The sequence below is a fragment of the Mugil cephalus genome, chromosome 5 (assembly GCF_022458985.1).
Source record: "Mugil cephalus isolate CIBA_MC_2020 chromosome 5, CIBA_Mcephalus_1.1, whole genome shotgun sequence".
NCBI lineage: Eukaryota > Metazoa > Chordata > Actinopteri > Mugiliformes > Mugilidae > Mugil > Mugil cephalus.
This window is the reverse complement of record NC_061774.1, coordinates 15,579,754-15,595,438: the sequence shown is the minus strand read 5'-3', so window position 1 is coordinate 15,595,438 and position 15,685 is coordinate 15,579,754. Positions and strand designations below refer to the sequence as shown.

The window sequence follows — 15,685 nt, the reverse complement described above, 5'->3', positions numbered from 1 at the left end:
TTTCCTCTTTACTTACACTGGAGCGGGAGTTTCAAGATGATTATAGCAAGCAAAAACAGTCTCAGTGTTGTAGTTGTAAGACGATACAAACGGCAAGTGACTACAAGTGACCTGATATATTTTGTTTATAGCAGCACATTTATTATAGCTGGTACCATGGAACTGGGGGTGGTGTAACTTTCAGGAAACCTGGTGGTAATTAAAATTAAACTGAAATGGTTTACACGTCTGTCATGCAATGGCTGATAATGAAATCTAACAAACAAACACTGACACCTGAAACTCATTCCTTCCGCTAAAATTTTGTTGAAAAAATATGCTGTTTCCTGATTGCTTGATGGTAAATGTGCTTAACAAATATTTTCCTGAAATGCTTCCTGACTTGGCTTTATTGAAATTCACCATAAGTTCAGATTTGGGCGAACTTTGTAGATAAACTATTACCAGGAAGCAGATCAATTAGGTCTCTCCCTGAAACTTTCCTCTCTTTATGTGAGTTAGTCAACATGCTGCCTGGACTTAAGGACTACAGTGCTACTTCTGCTCCCTGTAAACCACAACGACTAACAACCTCACAGCAGTGATTTATTCAGACTTTGTCTATTTTTGTGTACGTTTACAAACATGCATTTTGACCATCCTGCTCCTGTTTACACGCTGTGCACGGATAGTGATGTCTCACTGCCGCCCTCTCACAAGAAGCACATGGAAAAAAAAACTTCATGTTTAATAAAATGTTAATGTTTATAAGTTTCTCATTCCAGGGTAACTGAAACTGTGGGCAAATCACCCTTTGCTGATAAAGTTTTCTCGATAGCAAGGTAGTCAGTAGGTCAAGTCAGTATCTTAGCTTAGTAATTATTCTTTAATAAGGGGTATTCCCTTGTTGAAGGTGTGGTGTTTGGTGCATGTTTGAGATAGGTGATAGATTGTATTAGAAATGTCACATCAAAAATATTCATATCACATCATTTAATAAATACAATTCTTTCAAGTTCTTTCAAAGTGATGATTAATTCGTTATAGATTTAAAGAAAATCTAACCATGTTTCCTTATTGATACAGGATGCCCAAATATTTGTTTGTTTATTTTATTTCTTAAAATGCAATAAATATATTGATCATATCATTTTTCTTCCAAAGTGATGACTGATTCATTATAGCTTTAAGGAAAATCTAACCATGTTTCCTTATTGACACAGGTTGTCCAAATATTTGTTTATTTTATTTTATTTCTTAAAATGCAATAAATGTATTGCAAAAAAAAAAAATCATTCTTTGCCAAGCAAAGTAATTACAATTGTAGTTGACGGCCTCATATTACATTATTCCTCACTTTAACATTTAATGTTCAGTTGAGCTCACATTAATGGGGATTATTATTTGTATGTTGAGCACTTGAATGATGATTAGGGTGATTAGGGTTCATTCCAAGGGTCAGTTCAATTTTTAAACTTATTTTACCCACTCAGAAAATACTACATTTATGAACATTTCACTTAGCATCTTCAGTCTAATTTGCACTTAGTTTTTTGTTGTCCTATCTAATTAAGTTGTACCTTGGGTTTCTCTCTTTGGTTAGCTCTTGACCTCATTCTGTAAAGGCACCAGAAATGTTATGATTTTATATACATATATATATATAAATGACCTTAATGAAGATTAATTGAAACGGGCTATTACAAGAACCTTTCATCATAAGTGTCGCTGTTGTGATGAAGAACAGAATCTGTGGCCCTCTCTCTGTGCAAGTGATGAATTCTCAATGCTAGCTGTAATGTTTTGCTGCAAGCACGTTGTTACTTTTATTTAAAAATGAATGGTTTGTGAAGCCGAAGAGAGCAACTTTATCCGGGGAAAAACAGGATGAGAACATCATATGGGGGCACTTCAACAGATTCATTCTACAACCAATCATGGGGCAAAAGTGGACAAGGGACAAAATGTCATCAGATTTTACAATTGTAACTTGTTTATTTATGCTTATGAACTATTGTAGTTTAAATTTAAAAAATTCTTTCAATAGTAATGAGCTACAGCTAATTAGCTCATTAGTTAGCTAATGTACTTGTTTGAGGACATTGGGACTTTATTGTTTGCAATTCTGCTTTGGTCAGGTATTAAAATGAACAGTTTTCTATATTATTACGTTGGCGACTTTACTATAGTATACCATGAAATAACCCCCATGTTTTTGTTTATTTGTCTGTTTGTTGTTGTTGTTGTTGTTGTTGTTGTTGTTTTTAAAATGGACTTCCTGTTCAAAGATGATGCTTAGTTTTTCTATGTCTTTGGTCCGACTGATCCCAAATACCTTGGAGAAATTAAAAATGCATAGCAAACAAAAGACTGGGTCTCAGAAGGTTAAACTGTTCTTAATATAAAAAGTTCTTTAAAAGGTCAGCATCTTTGATTTCCTCATTACTTACACTGGAACGGGAGTTTCAAGATGATTATAGCAAGCAAAAACAGTCTCAGTGTTGTAGTTGTAAGACGATACAAACGGCAAGTGACTACAAGTGACCTGATATATTTTGTTTATAGCAGCACATTTATTATAGCTGGTACCATGGAACTGGGGGTGGTGTAACTTTCAGGAAACCTGGTGGTAATTAAAATTAAACTGAATGGTTTACACGTCTGTCATGCAATGGCTGATAATGAAATCTAACAAACAACACTGACACCTGAAACTCATTCCTTCCGCTAAAATTTTGTTGAAAAAATATGCTGTTTCCTGATTGCTTGATGGTAAATGTGCTTAACAAATATTTTCCTGAAATGCTTCCTGACTTGGCTTTATTGAAATTCACCATAAGTTCAGATTTGGGCGAACTTTGTAGATAAACTATTACCAGGAAGCAGATCAATTAGGTCTCTCCCTGAAACTTTCCTCTCTTTATGTGAGTTAGTCAACATGCTGCCTGGACTTAAGGGCTACAGCGCTACTTCTGCTCCCTGTAAACCACAACGACTAACAACCTCACAGCAGTGATTTTGTCAGACTTTGTCTATTTTTGTGTACGTTTACAAACATGCATTTTGACCATCCTGCTCCTGTTTACACGCTGTGCACGGATAGTGATGTCTCACTGCCGCCCTCTCACAAGAAGCACATGGAAAAAAAAACTTCATGTTTAATAAAATGTTAATGTTTATAAGTTTCTCATTCCAGGGTAACTGAAACTGTGGGCAAATCACCCTTTGCTGATAAAGTTTTCTCGATAGCAAGGTAGTCAGTAGGTCAAGTCAGTATCTTAGCTTAGTAATTATTCTTTAATAAGGGGTATTCCCTTGTTGAAGGTGTGGTGTTTGGTGCATGTTTGAGATAGGTGATAGATTGTATTAGAAATGTCACATCAAAAATATTCATATCACATCATTTAATAAATACAATTCTTTCAAGTTCTTTCAAAGTGATGATTAATTCGTTATAGATTTAAAGAAAATTACCCATGTTTCCTTATTGATACAGGATGCCCAAATATTTGTTTGTTTATTTTATTTCTTAAAATGCAATAAATATATTGATCATATCATTTTTCTTCCAAAGTGATGACTGATTCATTATAGCTTTAAGGAAAATCTAACCATGTTTCCTTATTGACACAGGTTGTCCAAATATTTGTTTATTTTATTTTATTTCTTAAAATGCAATAAATGTATTGATCGTATAATTTTTCTTCCGAAATGATGACTGATTCATTATAGCTTTAAGGAAAATCTAACCATGTTTCCTTATTGATACAGGTTGTCCAAATGTTTGTTTGTTTATTTTTATTTCATAAAATGTAATAAATGTGTTGATCATATCATATTTTCTTTCAAAGCAATGAGTCAAGAAAAGAATTGTTCTGGCTGTAAGAAGGAGGCTTTCAAATTCATATTAATAAAATATAAACAAAAAGTTTGTAATTTTTGGAGCATATTTTGCCTTTTTTAGTACAATGCCTCACAGTTACAAGTCTTTATAAAACCGTGATTGAATTCCAGCAATTAATGTTGCTCAGCACACCGCCCATTACGGAGTAACCCAACTTGGTGAACAAGAGTCACTCACATAACTGAATCTGAGAATGAGAAATAAAATAAATAAAGTGGCGTGTATAGCTTACTGTGGAAGCAGATTGATGTGAGTCATTACTAAAAACTGATTTGAAACATGTGTCAGCTCTCAGCGGGAAATTAACATGAAAAACTCAAAATAACTTTTTTGCCATGCTACTTGTGGCTCTGGCACTGTACCATCTCTCAGTCAGTCCACCGCTTATTTTCCTGCTCTAACAAATTCAAACGTGCGCTGTGTAATGCGCTTTTCAAATGTAACTCGTGACCACGTGGCTACGACACAGGAAGTCTCGTACACCAAGTGCTCAGCATTTAAAATGAACAGCTCTATGTTGACAACATTGCTGCCAGTCACTGACGCTAACAGTTTAGCAAGCTAACAACTTAAGCATAAAAGAAACGAGACCCTTGGATATTTCTTTTTTTTTTTTTTTTAGTAACCTGAATTATAAAACTACAAAGAAACCTCTTCACAACAAGAGTGAAATATGCTATTCACTAACTGCGGTTTTATTCATCGTTTGTGCATGTGGACACACACACGGACAGCTGTGAGGGGCTGCTGTTGCAGACAGGAATGTGCATTTTTGGTTTTGTCTCTGATTTTCACTATATGCAATGTATGTCTTTAAAAGTACACATATACTACAGGCCAAACATATGGAAGCAATTTCAAGTTTCTGTTCACAATGCCTTTCTTAAAAACCAGCGTGAGATAAACAGTCCCCTCCAAAAGTAGCGGATCAGCAAGTCAAATTCCCTTGTTTTTGTTGTTCACTGAAGATATTTGGGTTTAAGATCAAAAGATGAGTATGAGACAAGATTTCAGAATGTCAGCTTTTATTTCCTGGTATTTACATCTTGATGTGTTTAACAACTCGGGACACACCACCCTTAGTTTGAACCCACCCATTTTTCAAGTGAGCAGAACTATTGGAACAGGTGTTTCTTGTTGACCAGGTGTTGCCTTTAAGGTTGATTGTTCAAACATTAAATAGCTCTGCTTGACTAGTCTAGTTTTTGGCCTGGGTTTAAACCTATAAAGTATTCATTTCTTGTTAAAGGGGATAAATCAACATGAAGATCAGAGAGGGGACTGTATATATTTGTGGGATGTATTTACTGCATGATCTGACATTTTTGATATGAACCATTTTTCTCAATTTACCTTTAGGTGTACATTAATGTCACCAGACCATTGTTGAATAAATGTCAGCAAAAGAAGAGAAGGGCTAAGTTTTAGGGTCGAGAAGATTTGCAAGAGTCACAACTTCACATGAACTTCTTGTGGAACGTATGCCTCGTGTATGCCATACTTTCATTATAAGAAGAAGAAAGAAAAACTCAAATACCTGATAACTATAGTAAAAATGTCTTCTGATAAGTTACTCTTTATATAATAATAACGTTTATGTTGTTGCAAAGTATACCAATGAAACTATGATCTTCTATGTACAAATTTGCTCTTGCTTCCAAACTTTTGGCCTCTAGTGTACATGTTGGTCTTTTTTCATGATTGATTAAAACTTGCTGTATCCTGCTTGAACAGTCAACAAAGGTTTTGACACATTATACAGATGGTGTTTTAGTTTGGGAGAGTTCCTCTGACCCTTTTTCCTGTCATATTTTCATTGTCAGTTCAATCCTGAACAGATGGAAATGCTATGAAATATTTTTAAATGTGTCTACTGAAACTCACATCACTGCCTACACTGCTATTTTGCTTCAAGGAAACACATGTATCACACAGTATCAGATGGAAACAATATTTATTCTTATAGAATTATTCAGTACAAGTTCATACATCAAGAAGATTAATGTCCCGATCCAAACGTAAGATACATCAACACATTGTGCAATGTTAAAATTCATATTCACAGAATCACTGACAAAACAACAATAACACAAACATATTTTGGCATTTTTTAAGTTCAACAGTGAAGTTCAGCTTAATTCACTAAAACCACTCTTCATGTGAAATAAATGAATTACATTCCAACCCATGATAAGCTTATTATAAATACATATCTCGTGACGTCTGAGTTAAAACTTTTACACAAAAACAGGAGCAGAAGTAGCAGAACATGGAGGGAACCTGCCACCAAGACACTCCCAGGAAGAAAATAATTTATGTAACTATCAGACCATAGTACTTTTCACTCGGTCAAATATCTGTCTAACTTTAACTGCTGGGACGCAGCCTTCCCTCACGATGGTGAGGATTCCTGTGGAAAATCAGCTTGAGTTAGACAGTGCTGAAATACCCAAAAGAGAGAGATGAGCATTTTTGTGTGTTCTTACCTTCATTAATCCGTACACAGTTGACCACAGTGGAAGGAGCAATTTCGTTAGTGTTCCCATCGCAGAGAACACCTTGTATCTTGTGTCCTAGTCGACTGTAGGAAAAAAAAAGTTCATATGCCATAGGTCAGATCATTGTGCTAAACTACCAACAGTTTACACATTAATACAATAGTGACATTACAAGTACACAGTACAGTTCTTTCAGGACACACTTACTTGATGACCATGCTGTGGTGGGTGCTGTCGGGCTCTCCACTGGGATTGGCTGAGGTAATGGCAAGGGGTCCTGTCATGTCACATAAGTGTCCAGTCACCGTGTGGTCAGGCACGCGGATCATGATGCTGTCCTTGGTACCAACACGGTCGTAAGCTGGACCTACACCTAAAAGTGATCAATTAAAGTTAAAGTGAATACTGATTACATGTGTTAATGCTACGTTAAAGATGTTGGAAGCCCCCATGAAGTATTTACCTAGTCTGAGCAGCCAGTCTCCTTTGCTGATGATGCAGCTGATGCCACCAGGATACACGTTCCTCATGAACTCCCACAGCAGAGGACTGAAAGGGGGATTGGCTGCCACCAGCTGCTCTACACTAGAGATGCAAATACATACGGGCTTCTCTGCTGGTCTGTCCTGGAACAAGTCATAGATAACAGGTTTAAGAGCTTACACATGTATTGATCTAAACCATGTTGCACATTAATAGCTTATTTTCATTCTTACTTTGATGCTATAGATTTTCTCAATGGCTTGAGGATTCTTGCAAGAGGCGGCCAGCGCATACACAGTGTCTGTGGGAATACCACATACTGCTCCTTCGTCCAGAAGACCAGCGATCTTCTTGAGGCCACTCGTGAGTCGGGAATTAGCCAGTGGACAGGGTGGCTCTGAAGATGTCTCTTGCTTCTTTCTACTCTATAACCAGACACAGAGATGGTGGATGGATTTTAGAGTATTATACAGCATGCGATCCATTTGACTTGAAGAGAGAACATCTGAAGATGTCATCTTCACTGTTTACCTTTATCAAAGGAGGACCCATAGGGAGCAATCTCTGTGAGAAGATGCCATTAACCAATGATGCCAGAACTCCATATATACAAATGATTGTAATCAGTGAGAGCATGGCAACTGCAACAAACAAGAACCAGTTGTCACAATGTTTTATTGAGATGATATAAATAGTTCAACTGGTTAATTAAGAAGTATTTCTTCATGCATACATGCAGTTTTATATGTACTTACTTTCTAGATCGTATGGAAGTCGCTGAAGGGTGGAAAGCAGGAGGCAGACCAGAGCAACCTCCATGACTGTTGTTAGAAACAGCAGAACCAGGTTCCTATAGGCAGCTGACAAAAAATGAAAGAAGCGTTGAAAACCAGACAAAACAACACCCCCTAAAATGTAAAAATAAATAAAAAATGTGCTTAAGCTTACCGATCAGCATGAGAAAAGCATTAATGACCAGGAGAGCAATGGCTCCTGCTGTAAATCCATAGGTAGCCTCTGTGGAGAGCTGAAGCAGGTTACCTAGAAAAGATTCAAATGAATCAGAATGTTGTGGAGATCACAAAGATAAATGTTTCTCACATGTTTGTACAACTTACCTGCAAACCTAAACCAAGTCCATGTTGCCCATACGCCCACATAGATGGATGAGATGACTGACCCAAACTGGCCACCTCCTGTGACTTGCAGTCTGCTGACGTAGACCTGGATGATTGCGCCAGAGATGAGGACCCAAGGGACAGTTTGATGAAGGAAACTAAGATTCTGATTGGAAGCATTTGAATGAAGAGCTGAAAGAGCTGCGACTCCGTTTGTAAAGTAGAACAGAGCATCTGAGTCCTGGTCAGTTTTGGGCAGTTGCTTCTGGTCTGTTGGTGTAGATCTTCTGCAACTCAAAACTTTTTTCAGCTGCTCGGTGGAGATGGGCTGTGGTCCCACTGGGATGAGAGACTTTTCTGCTATTGAGTTGATGAGACGTGTGAAGGTGCCATAGATGGAGACTGCGGTGAACAGGGAGCAAGCTACACCAAAGAAGATGTAATAACTGTGGAGCGGGATCTGGGGGATTGTGGATATCGTGACCAGGACGAAGAGCATGTTGTGAATCAGTTCCAGGGCGTCCATGTTCAGACTTCCCACACAGAGCACCAAGGCTGCCATCACAAAGAACCAATCTCCCACCATTGCCTCCCTTGCAGAAGCAACTTTGCTCTCGTTTACAATCAGAGTAGATATCACAAACTCGTCCCAAGCCTTGATCAGCCAATAAGTGGCATGGAAGCCAAACTTTGTAGTGTGGTAGCAGTCTTGGCGCAGATGGGCATAGTAGCTGGAGAACAGCTGGGCAAAGGCAATGATGGAGACCCATACAGCTCCTAAGCCAAATGATTTCATGTACCCAAAGCCATAGAAAGCGTAGATAAAGGGAGCAACGGAGTCACAAAAGAAACCCAAGGCCATGGGCTCAGCATACTTTGTGTTCTTTTTCTTCTCCTGACCAATGCTCTGGGCACTTGATGAATTGGGGGTTCCTAGCAGGAGGACATTAAACAGAGGGGTCCCAAAGCCTTTGAGGACGAGACGTTGAGTCAGGCCTTTGATGAGCAGTGCAGCTGAGCCATACATGGCAAAGAGCAGAATGAGCAACTCCAGGACCCCAGAGACCACACGGGCCCAGGAGCCTGTTACTAGAGCTGCTGCTTCAAAGACTAAAGTGGCTGTGATGGCCCCAAAGACAAAGGGCATGATGTAGTTGACTGTGGCAGAGCAAAATGCAAGAAGGAAGGACAAAATGATATAAGGGATCAGACCTGCAATCGCTGACTCTGTCTTGGATAGGCATAAATAGCAAACTGGCATGTCTGTGAGGTTATTCAGTGACATGTTATTCGGCACAATCGTGGACAGAGACGAATTCATCTGATTTGACATAGATGAGGTCTCTTGAGATAAGGCACCAAAGTAAATTTGGGTGGCACCATAACTACCCCAAAGAGCAGCATAACCAATAAAGGCAGTGCCACTCAGGTGATCGTATTTTCGAAAGGAAAGCAGTCCCGCCACCAGCTGGCATATACCACCGATCAGGATGAGATGAACACCTGTTGAAAAACATAAAATTGAAATAACCTTAATTCTAACCATTGTTTCATTTATTCTTTTATGATATCATTCTTGCACATTTACTTTAGGTTTTACCTGTGAGGATGCTCTCCACTCCTTGTGCTGCAATGCCAGTGTGAGCTGCATTGAAGTTCTGTAGAAGTACAAGGAAGGCACTGATCCCATTGGACAACATGCCTAACACTCCTGGTTCACCATAGAAACTGGCAGGAAATCCATCTGGTGTTGCCATGGTGTCTTTGTTTTCAATCTGCAGGCCTATCAAAACAACTGCACAAATGACACAGGAAACCCACCATGAATTATTATATATACACAAACAGTCAAAAGTGCAAGTCCAGATTCAGATATAATTTTAAATAATTGAATATTGAATATTTTTACCTATCTACTGCAACAATAATGCATTGGTACTGTTGTGATGTTAAATATGAATGTAATACACAATAAAAGTCCTATATAGGGAGAGCATAGTTTGAAAAAACAACTTCATTATTTTAAGTCAATCACACAGAGAACAATCTACAGTGTCTACTAGCTGTGAAGACTTGCATAAAGAGGCTGACAACAACAAATGACAATGCTCTTAAACATAACATGACATAGACTTATAATAATAATTGTAATAATTAATAATAATAATAACAATAAGAGACTGACAGAGATAACAATCCAACAAATTCAATTCCATGTCACAAAAACTGTACTCAAGTTAGAGTCAAACTGAAGCTCTCTTCTCTCTGGCTCATTTCTGTCTTATCTCAGTGAACACAGAAACCTGAGAGTTGCCAGCCCTGCCCAGTCTTCCGTAGGCTGACATAAAGGCGCAGTGTATCCTTAACTAACAGATTAATATGCAGTCACTCCAAAGCAGGTGTGTATTTTGATTATTTTCTAAGCAGTAACTGTATTTCTAAGCTGTATTATCATGATATGTTATGAACTTGTATAGTTTCTGTTTTGTCACAGAGCATGTTTCAACAAGTGTAAATATTGTAAATATTACATATTAGAGTAAAAACCTGTGTCACATCACCAGAATGTTGTGCTGCAGCCAGGTAAGTGAAAAAGCAGTAAAGAATAAAATGAAAATAAAGTCTTACCTGGTGAAGATGTTTCAACAGGTGATCTGCTGAGTTGTGTTGAAGCAGGGTATAAAGTTTGTCATAAATAGCCCTTCCCTGTGCGTAGGAGGAGCAGATGAAAATTACCCACACAAAACTGAGAGTAAGCTGAAAGATGACATCACTGACACACACCTCTCACAATATGGTGAGATTTTTTTTTCCTGCTCCTCCTCTTCCCACTAGACAATAATGATGACGACCTCCATGGGAATTTCTCCTCTTAGAAAGATAAGATTTTGTTGTGGATTTTCCAGCCTTCCTGCTTCTCCGGGGTTGGTGTTGGAGTTGTATGAGCCCTGGACTATATAAGGCAGGTGTTGTCTTCAGACAAGCATCAGCATCGTCCAAGCACTAGTGGCAGCAAATCCACAGCAACGAGGAAAAAGAAGAAAGAAGTTTGCCTTGACAAAAACTCAAGCCTGAAGTCATGTTCTCCGTGCTATTGGTAAAACCTATTTTTATATTCCTAATTGTGTTTGATTAATGGGGATGAATGGATAGACTGCAATTAGCAACATTAATTTTGTCCTGAGACTGTCTGTGTACATTTAAAATTGTACAGGGGAGATTTTAAATCTTGGTAAACGTTGCACAGATTTATCACTCTAAACCGCACCTGTTACAGAGTCACCTCTTCAGCACAATAGCTCTTTCTTTGAGTAACATTAGAGTAAAGGCAGTGTTCAAAGGACACGAAGAAAATTGCTTCATGTCAGCAGCCTGTAATAAAACGTGCCCTCAGCAGGTTATTTGTATTAGTAGAAGAAGACTAAAGAAAAGACTCTGTGTTCTTTGTCCTGCAGAAACCCCTTAGACCAGTGGGGACTGTCAGAGGACTGCATATGTCTGCAATGGAAGGTAAGTGGACAGCTATTTCCAAACTCTGAGAAAACCTTTTTTTTTCTTTGTTTGTTTGTCTTGAGCATGATTTCAGTTTTTCAGACTTGCTACTGTACTAACTGCCCCCCCTTGCTTCAACGCAGCCTTGAAGCCGTTAACATCTGAGGACAGAGTCACAGCCAGTTTTGGAAGATTCATCAGTGAAATTAAGCCCCAGCATTTGTCCTCTCTGGTGCTCCACCGCAGTAAAAGGATGGTGCTGGACAGCATCGGCGTTGGCCTGATTGGAAGCACAACTGATGTGTTTGAATTGGCCTTGCAGCACTGCCAGGTGAGACAAAGGGAAAGGAATGAATATAAGCTTTTGTTAACATCTTATCTGATACAATGCAGCTTTTGTTAACGTCATGTCGGAGACAATGCAAGCTTAAATGCAGATTAAAGCTAATCTTACATAAACAGTACTCTGAACTCAGTGAAAACAGCCTATTAAAATACATTGTTACATAGTGAAACAGTTCAGCTACTTAAATACCGCTGTTTCATGACTGGGACTGGAAGATGCCGCTTTAAGAATATGTTTCTGACAGTTTTTGTTTCCTACTTGCGTCTAGCACATGTATGCTCCTGATGACATCAGCTCTGTGTATGGACGCAGGGACACCAGGCTCTCCCCGACACTGGCGGCTTTCGTCAATGGAGTGGCGGTAAGTGCCCCCAGAACACCAGACAGTCTCAGCCGTGCTAACCCATGACGGCAACCAAAAAAAGACATACACATTTTTAATTCCAACTGCTAGCACAGTCTGTGCAGCAAACAATGGTGGTGCTTGATGAAACTGAACATTTCCATGATTCCATGTGTTTGCTCGGTCCTTGGCTTGGTCTCAGTTTCCAAAGAATTCATCAGGATGTCGAACTCATTTCTGTATTTGCCTCCAGTGGTTGAAGCTTGTTATTAATGTTGTAATTTAGGAGGGTCTTCCAGTTAAAATACACCTGTCATAGAGTGAATATCATAATTGACTACTGTGGTTTTTTCAGGAAAAGCAAACTCATGTTTACATTCTGGCTACTACCAAGGAAATTAATCAACAGTGGCCTAATTGCCATCGGTGAAAGATAAATGCTGTGCTATCACGTACAACGGCTTGATGTTTCAAATCTTCTTTTGGCAGACTCACTCCATGGACTTTGATGACACATGGCACCCTGCCACCCACCCCTCCGGAGCCGTCCTTCCCGCTGTTCTAGCTCTCAGTGATATGATGCCAGCCAACAACAAACCCAGTGGCCTTGACTTCTTGCTGGCCTTCAATGTCGGCATTGAGATCCAGGGCCGACTACTGAGGTTCTCAAATGAGGCCCACAACATCCCAAAGAGGTGAGTGCTTCAAAGCATCCATTTTGGATCAAGATACTGTAATTTATAGGCAAGTAGCAGATTTATAGTATGTTTTCTGCTGTATTTGGTCAGCCAAACGTAGCACTGATATAAAGCCAGATCCTTGTTGAAGGTATTTGTATTCAGCGTGGATAATGACTTAAAAAGAGCCCTTTTTGACTCTGCTGAGTTCTGCAGTGTGGTTTACAGGCAGCTGTAGCAATGTGCAGTCTCTTAGTTATGCCAATGAGCTGTGAAAGGTGTGTTATTATGTTCATCTTAGGAACAGCAGAGGGCCCGGGGGTACTGTTTGCACAGTTAGTCAGGTGGAGCAGAATATCACTGAGGACTCATTTGGCATGTGTCTACACCCAGTCAAATGACCCACCACATTATTTGCTTGTTTATCAAATGTCTGGAAATTCATTTCCTTTAACACCCATAAAATAAACTGTCTGTCTCTGAATGTGGAGAATCAAAAATCTTTTTACACAGGGGCTCGATCATAAATAAAATAATTTAGTGCATCTAAACGAGGAAATAGTTACAAAATCCCTGGCTGAAGTCTCTCTGTATGTCTTTCTCTTCAGGTTTCACCCTCCCAGCGTGGTGGGGACTATGGGAAGTGCCGCTGCCTGTGCTCGACTCTTGTGCCTGGATTCGTTCCAGAGCAGTCATGCCTTGGCTATAGCTGCTTCTCTCGCAGGAGCGCCAATGGCTAATGCTGCCACTCAGTCTAAACCCCTCCACATAGGCAATGCTACACGTTTGGGGCTGGAAGCTGCTCTGCTGGCCTCCAGGGGCCTAGAGGCCAGTCCTCTGGTCCTGGATGCTGTCGCAGGGGTGGCCGGCTTTAATGCTTTTTATGAAGACTATGTGCCGCAGGCTTTAGAATCACCCAGCGATGAAGGCCACATGTTCCTGCTAGAGGTGCAGGACATGGGCTTCAAGCGCTTCCCCGCCCATCTGGGGATGCACTGGGTAGCAGATGCTGCAGCCTCGGTCCATAAGCTTCTCGTGGGAGTTGGTCCTGGTACCGTCTCCCCTGCTCAAGTGCAGGAAATCCTGCTCAGAGTGCCCCAGTCTAAATACATCAACAGGCCTTTCCCTGAGTCTGAGCACGAGGCACGCCACTCCTTCCAGTTCAATGCTTGCAGCGCTCTCCTGGATGGTGAGGTCACCGTTCAGTCCTTCAGCCCTGCTGCCATGAGCCGCCCCGACCTGCACGCCCTCCTGAGCCGCGTTCGTGTGGAGCATCCTGGCGACAACCCGGCTAATTTCAACAAAATGTATGGTGAGGTCCAGGTGACACTAGTTGGGGGAGACATTCTGAACGGGCGCTGTGACACCTTCTACGGTCACTGGCGCAACCCGCTGACCAACGAGAGCCTGAGGAAGAAGTTCAGGAACAACGCAGAGGTGGTGCTCTCCTCTGAGAAGGTGGAGCGGCTGATTGAAGTGGTGGAGGAGCTGGAAAGACATGCAGACTGCAGGGCCCTTCTCGCAAACCTTCAATGAACATTGTGCATATATATATATAAAAATCCTCGTCCAATGTGTAATGTGCTGGCTACATTGAGATACAACTATTGTTAGTAAGCTTTATGATTAGGCTTATATGCTTGTAAATAAGAGCTATTTTTGTTCCATATGTGTACCATTTCTATCTGTTTGTTCTCATTTTAATAAAAGGAATAAGATGTGAGAAATGTGCTTGTGACCGTCCTTTTTCTTAGAAAGTAATTTCACAATAATACCTGTGAGTGCTCAAAGTGCTACTAAAACACATTATGTAAAAATGAAATCAACACAACTTATCAGAGACAATACTACAGAAAGTATTTAGATTTAATGTGATTTTCTGTTGGATTATTTTTACAGTACTAAACTGTTGCTGTAGGTCACAGTAGGTGCACTGTAGAATAACAGTTCCAAGCTGGCAACTGTAGCTGGCAGTACTAAACAGGAACTTCTGTTACAGTGAACTGTTCAATAAGATAACAAGGAAACACCTTTCTCATTTACAAAATGACTGACCTAGTTCTTACCACTACTAAAAGATAAACATGCATGTGAGAAGATAGTAGAAGAAATATTTGAAGTCAAGTCATTACACCATGGGGAGTGACTGCTTTCAGCTCTGTGATATAAGTAGAGTTTAAAGGGTCTTGTTACTTTTGATGGGTGGCACATTGCCCCACTGTCAAGGTGGTGCTCACATGTCAAGATCTAGTAGCACATTGCAAAGGTCAAGTAAATATTAATGAAAGTCAATTCATATGAAAATAAAATCGAAACATGGTGAAAAAGCAGAGAACACGTCAGAAAAACCTATAGTGAAAGATATATGTAATATAATATATTTTTTTTCTTTTTCTGTTTAAATCAGACTTGATCTTCGGTCCGTTTAATAGTTTCTTTTGAGCAAAATAAAAAATTAAATGGAATTAAAAATAGGCCTGCACATCAGTGTTTTATTTGAGATTGAGGACACAATAACAAGAAGATAAAGAATTAGTTTTCAAAGAAGCACCAAACTGTGCAGCGCACCCTCATCCATCCTGTCCCAGTGTCTTTCTTAAGAAGGTAAATATAATTTTGCAAAAGTCAGCTTAATATAATGTGATTTTGTGTTGGATTAACATTTTATTGACTGTTTTTTGCCGAAAAGATTGGGTCAAAAATATGTGCCGCACGCTAGCATACGCATGCCAGCATTAGCCTCATTTAGCAACTATGTGGACAAAAGTTTAGCTTTCTGTTGAAGTACTTAAATTAGCATACGTTAGCTTGGGCGGTTGATTTGTTGTCAGATCTAATTAAGGTG

The 15,685-nt window shown here is 39.6% G+C and overlaps 2 protein-coding genes across 2 annotated transcripts; one reads left to right on the top strand and one right to left on the bottom strand.

Annotated features, from left to right (window-relative positions):
• Positions 1 to 5,820: 5,820 nt before the first annotated feature.
• On the bottom strand, positions 5,821 to 10,681 carry LOC125008623. The gene is made up of 11 exons (XM_047585931.1): positions 10,611 to 10,681; positions 9,583 to 9,777; positions 7,983 to 9,485; positions 7,813 to 7,905; positions 7,620 to 7,724; positions 7,396 to 7,505; positions 7,098 to 7,289; positions 6,845 to 7,007; positions 6,589 to 6,754; positions 6,370 to 6,464; positions 5,821 to 6,293 (listed from the first exon to the last, which is right to left on the bottom strand). Exons 2-11 carry the CDS (start codon positions 9,737 to 9,739, stop codon positions 6,208 to 6,210), a joined length of 2,670 nt encoding a protein of 889 aa, XP_047441887.1. The 5' UTR covers positions 9,740 to 9,777; positions 10,611 to 10,681; the 3' UTR covers positions 5,821 to 6,207.
• Positions 10,682 to 10,928: 247 nt separating this feature from the next.
• LOC125008627 (cis-aconitate decarboxylase-like) lies at positions 10,929 to 14,390 on the top strand. The gene is made up of 6 exons (XM_047585935.1): positions 10,929 to 11,079; positions 11,438 to 11,492; positions 11,618 to 11,805; positions 12,089 to 12,181; positions 12,653 to 12,858; positions 13,449 to 14,390. The coding sequence occupies exons 1-6, from the start codon at positions 11,062 to 11,064 to the stop codon at positions 14,374 to 14,376; spliced, it is 1,488 nt and encodes a 495-aa protein (XP_047441891.1). The 5' UTR covers positions 10,929 to 11,061; the 3' UTR covers positions 14,377 to 14,390.
• Positions 14,391 to 15,685: the final 1,295 nt, after the last annotated feature.